Below are 14,799 nucleotides of genomic sequence, written 5' to 3'. Positions count from 1 at the left end.
TAAATATATATGCACCTAACATAGGAGCAAGTCAATATATAAGGCAAATGCCACAGCAATCAGAGAAGAAAAAGAAATAAAAGAAATCCACATTGGAAAGAAAGAATTAAAACTGTCAGTGTTTGCAGATGACATGAAACTATACATAGAACATCCTAAAGATGCTACCAGAAAACTACTAGAGGTCATGAATGAATTCAGTAAATTTGCAGGATACAAAATTAATACAGAGAAATCTCTTGCATTCATATACACTAATAATGAAAGATCAGAAAGAGAAATGAAGGAAACAATCCCATTTACCATTGCATCAAAAAGAATAAAATACATAGGAATAAACCTACTTAAGGAGGCAAAATACCTGTACTCTGAAAACTGTAAGATGCTGATGAAAGAAATTGAAGATGACATAAACAGATGGAAAGATATATGAATGTTCTTGTATTGGAAGAATCAATACTGTCAAAATGACTATACTACCCAAGGCAATCTACAGACTCAATGCAATCACTATCAAATTACCAATAGTATTTTTCACAGAACTAGAACAAAAAAATCTTAAAATTTGTATGGATACACAAAAGACCACCAATAGCCAAAGTAATCTTGAGAAAGAAAAATGGAGCTGGAAGAATCAGGCTCCCTGACTTCAGACTACACTACAGATGTACAATAATCAAAACAGTATGGTATTGGCACAAAAACAGAAACAGAGATCAAGGGAACAGGATTGAAAGCCCAGAAGTAAACCTACGCACCTATAGTCAATTAATCTATGACAAAGGAAGCAAGAATATACAATGAAGAAAAGATAGTCTCTTAAATAAGTGATGCTTGGAAAACTGGACAGCTCCACGTAAAAAAATGAAATTAGAACGTTCTCTAACACCTTACACAAAAATAAACTCAAAATGGATTAAAGACCTAAATGTAAGATCAGATACAATAAAACTCCTAGAAGAAAACATAGAACACTCTTTGACATAAATCATAGCAATATTTTTTGGATCCACCTCCTAGAGTAATGAAAATAAAAACAAACATAAACAAATGGGATCTAATTAAACTGAAAAGCTTTTGCACAGCAAAGGAAACCATAAAAAAAAAAAACAACTGAAAAGACAACTCACAGAATGGAAGAAAATATTTGCAAATGAAGCGACCAACAAGAGATTAATCTCCAAAATATACAAACAGCTCATGTGGCTCAATATCAAAAAAGCAAACAACCCAATCAAAAAGTGGGCAAAAGATCTAAATAGACATTTCTCCAAAGAAGACATACCGATGGCCAAAAGCACATGAAAAAATGTACAACATCACTAATTATTAGAGAAATGCAAACTACAATGAGATTTACAATAGCCAGGACATGGAAGCAACCTAAATGTCCATCAACAAAGGGATGGATAAAGAAGATGTAGTACATATATACGGTGGAGTATTACTCAGCTGTAAGAAAGAATGAAATAATGCCATTTGCAGCAACATAGATTACCTGGAGATTATCATACTAAGTAAGTCAGAAAGAGAAAGACAAATATAATATGATATCTCTTATATGCAGAATCTTTTAAAAAATGATACAAATGAACTTATTTACAAAACAGAAACAGTTTTACAGACTTAGAAAACAAACTTATGGTTACCAAAGGGGAAAGGTGGGGGGAGGGATAAATTGGGAATTTGGGATTGACATTTACACACTGCTATATTTAAAATAGATAACCAACAAGGACCTACTGTGTAGCACAGGGAATTTTGCCCAGTATTCTGTAATAACCTAAATGGGAAAAGAATTTGAAAAAGGATAGATACATGTGTATGTTTAACTGAATCACTTTACTGTACACCTGAAACTAACACAACATTGTTAATCCACTATACTCCAATATAAAGTAAAAATTAAATATATATGTAGAAAAATAATAAAGTCAAATTAATTGCCATAAAAAGAATTAATTAGTCATAAAAAGGAATGAAAGAATGGCATATGTTACAACATAGATGAAACTTGAAAACATTATGTTAAGTGCAAAAAAAAGCCAGAAAGAAGCCAGATACAAAGGCCCACATATTTTATAACATGATTTCTATGAAATACATGAATTAGGCAAATCCATAGAGACAGATGTAGATTAGTGGTTGCTAAGAGTTAGGGGTAAAGTGGGGAATGGAGTGTGACTCCTCGTGGGTACAGGTGTCTTTTGTGGTGACGAAAATGTTCTGTAATGAGAGCGTAGTCATGGATGCACAACTGTGAACAAATAACATCCATGTAAGTGTATATTTTAAAGAGAATTATGTGTTATATGAATTATACCACAATAAGGCTTCAAAAGAATTTTCAATGGAAGATTTAGTGTTAACAAAGGTGATATTTTTCCTATGTTGCTCTTCAATTCTTCCATAGCACATTGTGCATTTGCCATATATATGTTTTATAATATCAGATTGTAGTTATTTACATACCTCTCCCTTACTCACCATAGTCTTACACTTAGAGACCTTGTGTAGCACAATGCTGTGTTCCTAGGACAGAAAAGGTCCCTCACAAATATTATCTGAATGAATCTGTGAGCCTGTAAAAAATAAACTTCTCTATGCACTTACCACTGACTTAGCCCTCTGCCCTCCATCACTACCCACCCTGCCCCCATTTTGAGTAATTTATTTTCAATGTGAAATCATGGTTTGATTTGACTTTAAGCAGAATAATGTCATTTACCAAAAGAAAAATATTGTATCATATTTCACTTGCTTTAAATTAACTCAGGACTATTTTCATTAACTCTTTTGATCAAAATTCAGTACTAAGCAAGCAAAGCACTTACTTTCAGTACTTTTCACAGAAAAACAAAAAACGTTTCACTTTCGAGTCTGACAAATGACATGTTCTGAAAGGGACTGCAAACCATGTAGCAGGTTTATTTTATTTTATTTACAGATGTGTAGCTCAAAGTCCGATGTCACTTTGGGACACTGCTGACAAAAAGAATTTTCACAAAGTAGACCTTTAAACAGTTTTGTCAATTGCTGGAAGCATCTCAGCAAAATATTTCTCTGTGACTTTAAAGAAGACAGTTACCGACCTGATCCCCAAACAAGTTGGAGAAATAGCTTCCATGGCCTTGTTGTGAAGGTGAGACAGGGCCCATTGAGCTTACACTGAGATCAGGATCAATACACACTTAGTGTGTGACATAGTGAGAGGAAACTTCTCCTCCCTTTGAACTTCTCTAAACAGTCATTTTGCCTCCCCTTGGGGATCACTGCTCAGCTCAATGGCCTTTCAGGACCTCCTGGATCAAGTTGGAGGCCTGGGGAGATTCCAGATCCTTCAGATGGTTTTCCTTTGTATCTCCAGCCTCATAGTGTACCCTCATATTCTATTGGAGAACTTCACTGCAGCTGTTCCTGGTCATCGCTGCTGGGTTCACATCCTTGACAATGACACTGACTCTGCTAATGGCACTGGGACCCTCAGCCAAGACACCCTCCTGAGAATCTCCATCCCACTGGACTCAAACCTGAGGCCCGAGAAGTGTCGTCGCTTCCTCCTCCCCCAGTGGCAGCTCCTTCACCTGAATGGGACCTTCCCCGACATGAGTGATCTGGACACAGAACCCTGTGTGGATGGCTGGGTGTATGACCAAAGCTCCTTCTCCTCCACTGTGGTGACTGAGGTAAGAGGCCCCATTTACATCTTATGAGTGCATGGTCTGGGTGTTTAAGGGTAACAGAGTAATGAACAAACTTCTAGACATTTTAGTCACTATTAGGGGCTCATTCTTCATTCTTTCAGCAAATATTAATTACTTCTTTACTGAATGCCAGACACCTATATATTTAATGAGTCTAATGAACTCAAAAATAGATGTGGCTTTTTATTTTTTAATATTTTTAAATATGGCTTTTATTTTTAAAAGACGAAAGGTTAAGCAAATAATTTATGCGATGTGTTTAAAAGGTCAGTAATGCTCAGCCTGGCTTGAAAATTAGAAATATCAGGGATATTGATCAAAATCTCCAAGCACTGTACCCCAGAGCAACCATATGAGATCTGTAATGAAATTCTGGCATCAGTAAATTTTTAAAGCTCCTCAAATGATTGCACTCTGTGGCCAAGTTTGAGAATCACTTATTATGGAATTAAAAAAGGCATCAATATAACCAACAGGTTTAGAGGAGGCTTCCTAAAGGAAGTTATGTTTAAGTTGATACCTGAATGATAAAAGTCAACTAAAGTAAAAAAGGAAGCTGGAGAGGAGGAAAAAGGGGCTGAAATAAAGAAACGTGTAAATCATTTAAACTGTTTCAATCAGGTTTCCACTGAGGGGTTATAAGTTGTGGAGCTCTCCTTTGTTGGTTTCCTTCTCTTCCAGTGGGACCTGGTATGTGAATCTCAGTCACTAAAATCAATGGCCAAATTCTTGTTCATGGCTGGAATGCTGGTGGGAAGCATCATATATGGCCATTTATCAGACAGGTGAGTGTCTCTGGATCACAGCTCTCTTTACTCAGGTATTTTCATGAACTCATGAATCATTCTTCCATTAAGAAACACTTATGGCAAATTACACTGCCCTGGGGCTTCCTTGCTCCCCAGGGATCTAGAAACACAAACAAAGGGAGAATTACAGTCCATGTGGTGAGGGCTATTTTATCAGCTGTGAGCACTGTGTATGGGATACAGAAACAACATCTCCATCAGATATGGGAGCATTTTAGGATGAGGTTTAGAACAGAGGTGCCACAACCTGTGGTTTATAAAGATGAGAAAGAGGTACCTATGGGAACAGAGAGAAAGATGTGTTTCACATCATGAGATTCAACCTGTTCAATGATACAATATGGAAAACAGTGTTGCATGCCTTAGCCAGGGGGCCCTGTTCAGTCTCTCTTAGCTGAATGCTTGTGGATTTTCAGAGCAAGGTCATCATGTCCCTGTTTCTCAAGTGTGATGGGTAGACATTCCTAAGAAACCTGTGTTATACATAGCAAAGTGTCTTGGTGGTGTATTCCAATGACTTTGATTTTTATTTTTGCTGAAACATTACTTTAAAGGTAAAATTTTCAACCATGTAAGGTAATTAATCTAATGACAATTTCTGTCACCATTTGTGGTATTAGAAATTGGAATACCCTGTGCCTGACCATACCACTTCTGAATTAGACAGCCAACCATTGCCACCACCCAAGCCTGTCTCCTCTAAAGGGTATGGGGAATTAAGGTGCCCCTTACCACTACTAGCATAATGCCATCTGTTATCTCAGGTGAAAACTGTGAATTCTGAATTTATGACCTTATAAAAGGTACCTTATAAAAGTGTTCAGAGTCAGAATGTTCATTTCTAACAGTTCTGTAACACAGAACTACTCATCTTGCAGAAATAAAAATAAAACAATATATCTATGCTGATTGATTTTTGAAAAAGGTTCCAAGACCATTCAATGGGTAAAATTCGGCCCACTTAACAAATGGTGCTGTGACAATTGGATATCCACATGCAAAAGAATGTGATAAAACCTAAAACCATAATAAATATTAACACAAAAATATAAGATCTAAAACTATAAAACTCAAGAAAAAACAGGTGTAAATCTACATGACTTTGGGTTTGGCAATGTACTCTTAGATATAACACCAAAAGCCTGAGTAACAAAAGAAAATATATATAGATAGGACTTCATCAAAATTAAAAACTTTTGCACATCAAAGGACATTATCAAGAAAGTGAAAAGATAACCTATCTGATGGGAGAAAATATTTGTAAATCATATATAAAGAATAAAGATAGGCAAATAGACCAAGGGAATAGGGTTTAATATCTAGACTATACAAAGAACTCCTACAACTCAACAACAAAAAGACAAAAAACTCAATTTTTAAATGGGCAAAGGACTTGAATATACCTTTCTTTTATGAAGTTATACAAATAGTGCATAAGTACATAGAAAGATGCTCAACATGATGTCATTTAAAAAATGCAAGTCAAAAACCACAATAAAATGCCACTTCACACCTACTAGGATGGCTATAATTCAAAAAAAAAAAAAAAAGGAAAATAACATGTATTCACAAGGATATAGAGAAATTAGAATCTTGTACATTACTGATGGGGAGGTAAAATGGTGCCACCACTATGACAAATACTTTGGGAGTTCTTCAAAAAGCTAAATTTAGGGAAACCACATGACCCAGCATTCCATTGCTAGGTATAAAACAGAAAGAATTGAAAACAGGAACTCAAACAGATAGCTTATACAACAATGTCATTGCAGCATTATTCACAATAGCCAAAAAATGAAAACAACCCAAGTATCCATCAACAGATGAATGGATAAAATGTGATATGTACATACAATGGAAATTGTTCAGCCATAAAGGAAATAAAGTTCTGAATCATACTAAAACCATGAAAACATGTAAAGTAAAATAAGACAGAAAAAACAGGACAAATATTTATGATTCCACTTATATAAAATATGTGGAATAGGAAAATTCATAGAGAATAATGTAGAATATAGATACCAGAAGATGGGGAGAAAGAGGAATGGAGAGTTATTGCTTAATGGGTACAAAGTTTCTGTTGAGGATTTTGAAAAATTTTGGCAGTAGCTAGTGACAATGGTTGCACAACATTGTAAATGTAATTAATACCAGTGAGTGATCTATACAATCAAAAGTGGCTAAAATAGCAAATCATATTTTATATATTATACTGCAATTAAAAAGAAACTTAATCAAGAGCATGAGAAGACAAACCACAGACTTGGAAAAAATACTTGCAAAAGACACCTGAAGGGCTTCCCTGGTGGCGCAGTGGTTGAGAATCTGCCTGCCAATGTAGGGCACACGGGTTTGAGTCCTGGTCTGGGAAGATCCCACATGCCACAGAGCAACTGGGCCCGTGAGCCACAATTACTGAGCCTGCACGTCTGGAGCCTGTGCTCCGCAACAAGAGAGGCCGTGATAGTGAGAGGCCCACGCACCGTGATGAAGAGTGGTCCCCACTTGCCACAACTAGAGAAAGCCATCGCACAGAAATGAAGACCCAACACAGCCATAAATAAAATAAATAAATAAAATTTGAAAAAAGAAAATGCTCCCTATTTAAAAAAAAAAAAAAAGAGGGAAAGCAATATTTAAAAAAAAAAATGACACATTAAATCAGATGGAGTTAATAGATATATATATAGAATATCCCATCAAAAAGCAGCAGAATACACATTCTTTTCAAGTACTCATGGAACATTCCCCAGGATAAGTCATATGATAGGGCACAAAACAAGTCTCAGTAAATTTAAGAAAATTGAAATCATATCAAGCATCTTTTCTGACAACAATGTTATGAGACTAGAAATCCAATACAAGAAAAAAACTGCAAAAACCACAAGAATGTGGAGGTTAAACAAATGCTACTAAATAACCAATGGTTCACTGAATAAATCAAAGAAGAAATTAAAAAATACCTAGAGACAAATGAAAAGGAAAACACAGCGATCTGAAATCTATGGGATACAACAAAAGCAGTACTAAGAGGGAGTTTTAAACAAGCTTACCTCAGGAAACAAGAAAAATCTCAAATAAACAATCTAAACTTACACCTAAAGGAATGAGAAAAAGAAGAACAAACAAAACCCAAAGTTAGTAGAAAGAAAAAAAATCATAAATATCACAGCAGAAATCAATAATACATTAAAAGTATCACAAACCATGATCAAGTGGGACTTATCCCAGGGATGCAAGAATGGTTCAATATCTGTAAATCAATCAATGTGATACACCACATTAAAAAACTGAAGAATAAAAATCATATGATCATCTCAATAGATGCAGAAAAACCTTGAAAAATTGAATATCCATTTATGATAAAAAAAAAACTCTCAACAAAGAGGGAACATACCTCAACACAATAAAGGCCATATATGACAAACCCATAGCTAAGTAGCATCATGCTCAATGGTGAAAAATTGAAAGCATTTCTAGTAATATCAGGATGAAGACAAGGATGCCCACTCTCACCAATTTTATTCACTTTTATTTACATAGATTTGGAAGTCCTAGTTACAACAACCAGATGAAAAAAGAAATAAAAGTAATCCAAATTGGAAAGGAAGAAGTAAAACTGTCACTGTTTGTAAATGACAAGATACTATTCACAGAAAATCTTAAAGATGCTACCAAAAAACTACTAGAACTCATCAATGAACTTGGCAAAAGTTGCAGGATATAAAATTAATACAGTAAGTTGCAAACTTTCAAAGATGTGAATGTGCCCAGAGAAAGGACGAAGAGAGAGAAGAGGAAGAAAAAGTAACGGAAGAACCAAAGAGATTCATGACGCAGGAGATGGCAAGGGGATTTTCTTTCTTTGAGGAGGCACTGTTAGTTTTTGAGACACAGGACCAAAATGTAGAACAGTACATGAAGTTTGCAGCAGCCATTCAGAATGCAATCCAGTGCTACTGTGTCATCTATGATGAGAAATAAAAAAAAAAAAAAAAAGATCTCCTACCAAGACATCACTGGATTGGTTTTTCAAGAGGGTAGATAGAATTGAATCTATCAAGGAACCAGAAGCTGTGCCATCAACGTCATCCATGAGTGCAATTGCAGCTTGCACTCAGTCTCCTATTGCTGACGATCTTTCAGCTCTACCATCTCCCACCTCCCTTCCCTCCTCCAGTCAGTAACTCTTCTTGCCTGTTCACTTGATGCCAGCTCCTGTATGCCAGCTGTTTTACTGTACTGCTGTACTTTTCAAGGTACTGTACTATAAGATTAAAAATGTTTTCTTTATTTTTGTGTTTGTTTTTTATGTATTATTTGTTTGAAAAGTATTATAAACCTATTACAGTACAGTACTGTACTGTACAGCTGATTGTGTTAGTTGGGTACCTAGGTTAACTTCATTGGACTTACGAACAAATTGGACTTACGAATGTGCTCTCAGAACGGAACTCATTCATATATAGGGAACTTACCGTATACAGAAATCTGTCACATTTCTATACACTAACCAAGAAACTATCAGAAAGAAAAATTAAGAAAACAATCCCATTTACAATTGCAACAAAAAGAATAAAATTCCTAGGGATAAGTCCAACTGAGGGAGTAAAAGACCTGTACTTGGAAAATTATAAGGCACTGATTAAAGAAACTGAAGACAACAAAACAAATGGAAAGATAAACCGTCCTCAAGGATTGGAAGAATATTGTTAAAATGACCATACTGCCCAAGGCAATCTCCAAATTCAATGCACTCCCTATCAAAATACCAGTGGTATTTCTCATAGAACTAGTACAAATAATTCTAAAATTTGTATGGAAACATGAAAGACCCCAAACAGCCAAAACAATCCTGAGAAAAAAGAACAAAGCTGGAGTATCATGCTCTCTGGTTTCAAACTATACTACAAAGCTACGGTAATCAAAACAGTATGATACTGGCTCAAAAACAGACACATAGGTCAATAGAACACAATAGAAAACCCAGAAATAAACCCACATTTATATGGGCAATTAGTCTCATCAAAGGAGGCAAGAATATACAATGGAAAAAGACAGTCTCTTCAATAAATGGTGTTGAGAAAACTGGACAGCTACACGCAAAATAATCAAACTAGACCACTCTCTCACACCAAGCACAAAAATAAATTTAAAATGAATTAAAGACTTATATGTAAGGCCTGAAACCATAAAACTTCTAGAAGAAAACATAAGAAGCACACTCTTTGACATGGGTCTTAGTAATTTTGAGGGGGGGTGGTGTATGTCTCCTCAGGCAAGGGAAACAAAAGTAAAAATAAACAAATGGGACTACATCAAACTAAAAAGCTTTTACACAGGGAAGGAATCTATCAACAAAATGAAAGGTTACTACTTAATGGGAGAAGATACATACAATAAGGGGATAATATCCAAAATATACTGGAATTCATAGAACTCAACATCAAAAAAGCAAACAACCTAATTAAAAAGTGGGCAGAGGATCTGAATAAACATTTTTCCAAGGAAGACATACAGATGGCCAACAGACACATGAAAAGATGCTCAGCATCAGCAACCATCAGAGAAATGCAAATCAAAACCACAATGAGAAACCACCTCACATCTGTCAGAATGGCTACTATCAAAAAGACAATAAATTAGTGAGGATGTGTAGACAAGGGAACGCTTAGGTACTGTTAGTGGGAATGTAAATTGGTGAAGCCACTATGGAAAACAGTGTGGAGATTCCTCAGAACTTAAAGATAGAACTACCGTATGACCCACAAATTCCACTCCTAGGTATTTATCTGAAGAAAACAAAAGCAATAATTCAAAAAAATATATGCACCCCTAAGTTCATTGCAGCATTATTTACAATAGCCAAGATATAGAAGCAACCTAAGTGCCCATCAATAGATTAATGGATAAAGAAGATATGTTATATATATATATATATGAAACATATAAAACATATGAAAGAATGAAATCTTGCCATTTTCAACAACATGGATGGACCTAGTGGGTATTATGCTAAGTGAAATAATTCAGACAGAGAAAGACAAGTACTGATTTCACTTATATGTGGAATCTAAAAAAGAAAACAGTGAACAAACATAACAAAACAGAAACAGTTATAGATACGGAGAACAAACAAACAGGTAGTTACCAGAGGGGACAGGTGTGTGGGGAAAGAAATAGGTGAGGGAGATTAAGAGGTATAAACTTCCAGGTGCAAAATAAATGAGTCAAGGATATGAAATGTACAGTGTGGGGAATATAGTCAATAACAATGTAATATCTTTGTATGGTGACAGACTAGACTTATCGTGGTGATCATTTTGAAATGTATAGAAATATGGAATTACTATGTTGTGTAATAGGAACTAACACGGTGTTGTAGGTCAATTATACTCCAAAAACAAACTCATAGAAAAAGAGATCAGTTTTGTGGTTACCAGAGTCGGGCATGAGGGGAGGGGGAACTGGATGAAGGCAGTCAAAAGGTAGAAACTTCCAGTTATAAGATAATAAGTACTAGTGATGTAATGTATAACACAATAAATATAATTAACACTGCTGTGTGTTATATATGAAAGCTGTTAGGACAGTAAATCCTAAGAGTTCTCATCACAAGGAAATTTTTTTTCTATTTCTTTAATGTTGTATCTATATGAGATGACGAATGTTCACTAAACACTGTGATAATCATTTCATGATGTATGTAAGGCAAATCATTATGCTGTACACCTGAAACTTGTCCAGTTCTGTATGTCAATTATATCTCAATAAAACTGGGGAAATAAAGAAAAACAGAAAACATTTTAAAATGAAATAAAAATAACAAAACATCCCCTCAATTTCAAAGTGTGTCTTCTTTTTGTTCATTTCTACAACAGGTTGTTACTATTACTATATCTAACCTGTTTCCATTTCTCAGGTTTGGGAGGAGGTTCATGCTCAGATGGTGTTTGCTCCAGCTCGCCATTACTGACACCTGTGCAGCCTTTGCTCCCACCTTCCTCATTTACTGCTCCCTACGCTTCTTGGCTGGGTTTTCTACCATGAGCATCCTGACAAATATTTCTGTGCTTAGTAAGTCAAAACTTTGGGTCTTTGATTTTTCCAAGCCTTAACTTTGACTTTGAAATTCTAACTTTGTTTGAAGTCAAAATCCTGTTTGTGTTTTCTTTCAGTTGTAGAATGGACAGTGCCCCGATTCCAAGTCATGGGAATGACCATGTCAATCTGTGCTGCTTGCATGGGACAGATCGCCCTAGGAGGACTAGCTTTTGCCATTCGAGACTGGCACACCCTTCAGCTGGTGTTTTCTGTACCATTATTTGTCTTCTTTCTTTCCTCAAGGTATAAGCTTTCTTACTTCCTTTGTCTTAGAGGATCCTAGATGCAAGGTACCTGAAGGTAGGATGCAAGAATTCTGGTTGGTCTTAGTCAACACTTGAGCATATGCTCTACTAATCTGTGCCCTATGTACACTTAAAGAAGCAGAACGGGTAGGGTTGCCAGATAATATCAAGGGCATTCAGTTAAACTTGAATTTTAGATAAAACAATAAACTTTTCGTATAGTATGCCAAATATTGTATGGAGCATAGTTACACTAAAAATTATTCATTGTTTATATGAAATTTCTATTTACCTAAGAATTCTGTATTTTTATTTACTAACCAGATAAAATAGTGTCTCATTAAAGTAAAATTTCAAACAAACAGCAAATACTTTTTAGTGTATGTCCAAAATATTGCATGGGACATAGTCATACTCAAGAATTACCCATATTCACTGTTTATCTGAATTCAAATTTAACTAAACACAGTGGATTTTTTTGTTGTTTGTGCTTTTTTTAGTTTTTATTTATTTATTTATTTATTTTTGGCTGCCTTGGGTCTTCGTTGCTGCGCGCGGGCTCTCTACAGTTGTGGCAAGTGGGGCTACCCCTCGCTGTGGTGCACGGGCCTCTCATTGGGGTGGCCCCTGTTGTTGCAGAGCACGGGCTCCAGGGCGCACGGGCTTCAGTAGTTGTGGCACGCAGGCTCAGCAGCTATGGCTCGTGGGCTCTAGAGCACAGGCTCAGTAGCTGTGGCGCATGGGCTTAGTTGCTCCGTGGCATGTGGGATCCTCCCGGACCAGGGCTCGAACCCGTGTCCCCTGCATTGGCAGGCGGATTCCCAACCACTGCATCACCAGGGAAGCCCAAACACAGTGTTTTATTTGCTAAAACTGATAATATCCCCCTGAATAATGGGGGGAGGGCACTATGACTCCAACTCTATATTCCCGGCAGTGAAGGTGTACTGCATGGAGAGGTCATCTTCAAGGCTTCTTAGTTATGGTACAAAAGAACATTAGTTTATATTTCCTGGTATAACAACACAAGAGATGGGTATTAGATGGGAGGGGAGAGGCATTTCAGGAAAAAGCCTATGTGAAAAAAAATGGGCAAATGAAAGTTGATGGCACCTCTGTCCTCTTCTTTGATCAGGTGGCTGGCAGAGTCTGCTCGGTGGCTGATTATCACCAACAAACCCGAGGAGGGCTTAAAGGAACTTAGAAAAGCTGCTCACAGGAATGGAAGGAAGAATGCTGGAGACGCCCTAACCATGGAGGTGAACAGGAGAGGGAGTTGGTTATGGAATATAGGAAAGACATGACCTGACATATACACTGGTCGGTGTCCATAAAGTGAATAAAGGGTGGGAACACTGGTGTGGTTTGGGGTCTTCTTACCTCATTGTCCTGGTCTTCAATAGCTGTCAACATGGTTTGAGTGTACATTAGGATGCTGATGCCAAAAGGACTGGATGCAGATATTTTACTCAACAGAGGCAGATAACGCATGTATGTGGAATCTAGAAAAATGGTACAGCATTTATGATTGTAAAGGTTGTTATTGTTCTCACTTTGTATTAGAGAAAGTAACAAAAACTAATCCATTTCTTTCCAATTAACATTTCAATGGGTTTTTTTTTTCAGGATAGTAAGGCAAGTTGAAGGGCAGCTTAGTGACCATGCAGAATAGAGCATAAGGAGGCTTATTTGTCAAGTCAATCATATATGCTTCCATTCATGGTATATTTACTGAAAGGGCATTCTGTTCTATATAGGAAATATGGTAATGATCACAATAGTCCAAATCCCTGTTTTGTGGAGTTTACATCCTACTTATTACAAGTTCCAAGAGCATGACTGAGTGGAAATGCTTCAAAGAGGTCTTTCTTTTTTTTTATTTTCCACCCCAGGTATGGAAGGCAGACGCTGCTGTATGTCATAAAGTAGACCATTCATCATGTCATGAACATATAAATTATTTATTGAAAAAATGTAGTAGGCATGGTGCTTGGTCATGCATAGCAGTATGAGTCAGAATTCCATTTTTCACAGAGCTTTAATATTAATGAGAGAAATTTTAACATATGTTTTAAAATAACTTTTATTGTGGTCAAAATGCATAGAATGAAATCTAAAAATTTTAACTGTACAATACAGTATTGTTAACTATAAGTACAATGAGCTCTAGGACTTTTTCATCTTGCATGACTAAAACTCTATACCCATTAAACAACAATTTCTCAGTTCCCTTGTCCCCAGTCCCTGGTGACCACCATTCTACTTATTGTTCTATTATTTTAGTATTTTAGATACCTCATATAAGTGGAATCATGCAGTATTTGTCCTTCTACGAGAACTATTTATCCTTTTGTGACTGACTTACTTCACTTAGCAAAATTTTCAAGATTCATCTATGATATAGCATATGGCAGGATTTCCTCATCTTTATGGTTGAATAATATCCTATGGTATGAATATGCTACATTTTCTTTATCCATTCATCCATTGATGGGCATTTAGGTTGTTTCCATATGTGAATAGTGTGGCAATGAATATGAGTATGCAAATATCTCTTCAAGATCCTGTGTACAATTCTTTTGGCTATATAACCATAATTGATATTGCCAGATCATATGGTATTTCTGTTGTTAACTTTTTTGTTTGCAATGATAAGAGAATGAAAAGAATGCTAATAGAGACAAGGAGAAATCATCTGCCCTCATTTAACAGGAAAAAGAGAGTGCTAGGAGCTAGACAGCCAAAGAGAAGCAATAAAACATTTCTGCAAATAAGTTCAATTGCACGTGTGATAGATTTTTAAAAAAACACTTTATTGAGGTATGATTAACGTACAAAGAGCTGTACATATTTAATGTACACAACTTGATGTATTTGCAGATGAGTATACATCTAAATATCATCACCACAGTTTATGCAATAAACATATCCATTACC

The 14,799-nt window shown here is 36.0% G+C and overlaps 2 protein-coding genes and 1 long non-coding RNA gene across 3 annotated transcripts in view; 2 read left to right on the top strand and 1 right to left on the bottom strand.

The window, feature by feature from the left end:
* The window catches only part of LOC309606696 (solute carrier family 22 member 10-like), a 234,399-nt gene that overhangs the window by 56,921 nt on the left and 162,679 nt on the right, over positions 1–14,799 (top strand). The gene's annotated exons all lie outside the window — the stretch shown is intronic.
* LOC309606754 overlaps positions 1–14,799 on the bottom strand; it is a 308,111-nt gene that overhangs the window by 260,351 nt on the left and 32,961 nt on the right. The gene's annotated exons all lie outside the window — the stretch shown is intronic.
* SLC22A9 (solute carrier family 22 member 9) overlaps positions 1,243–14,799 on the top strand; it is a 34,444-nt gene continuing 20,887 nt past the window's right edge. Inside the window, exons 1-5 of the mRNA XM_082344134.1 lie at positions 1,243–3,686; positions 4,386–4,489; positions 11,436–11,590; positions 11,692–11,860; positions 12,998–13,121. Coding sequence (XP_082200260.1) covers positions 3,285–3,686; positions 4,386–4,489; positions 11,436–11,590; positions 11,692–11,860; positions 12,998–13,121 — 954 coding nt within the window. The 5' untranslated portion in view covers positions 1,243–3,284. The remainder of the gene's footprint in view (positions 3,687–4,385; positions 4,490–11,435; positions 11,591–11,691; positions 11,861–12,997; positions 13,122–14,799) is intronic.

The sequence above is a fragment of the Balaenoptera borealis genome (assembly GCF_965194805.1).
Source record: "Balaenoptera borealis genome assembly, chromosome: 11".
Classification (NCBI taxonomy): Eukaryota; Metazoa; Chordata; class Mammalia; order Artiodactyla; family Balaenopteridae; genus Balaenoptera; species Balaenoptera borealis.
The sequence above is the reverse complement of the archived record's forward strand: the minus strand, read 5'-3'. Positions and strand labels throughout refer to the sequence as shown.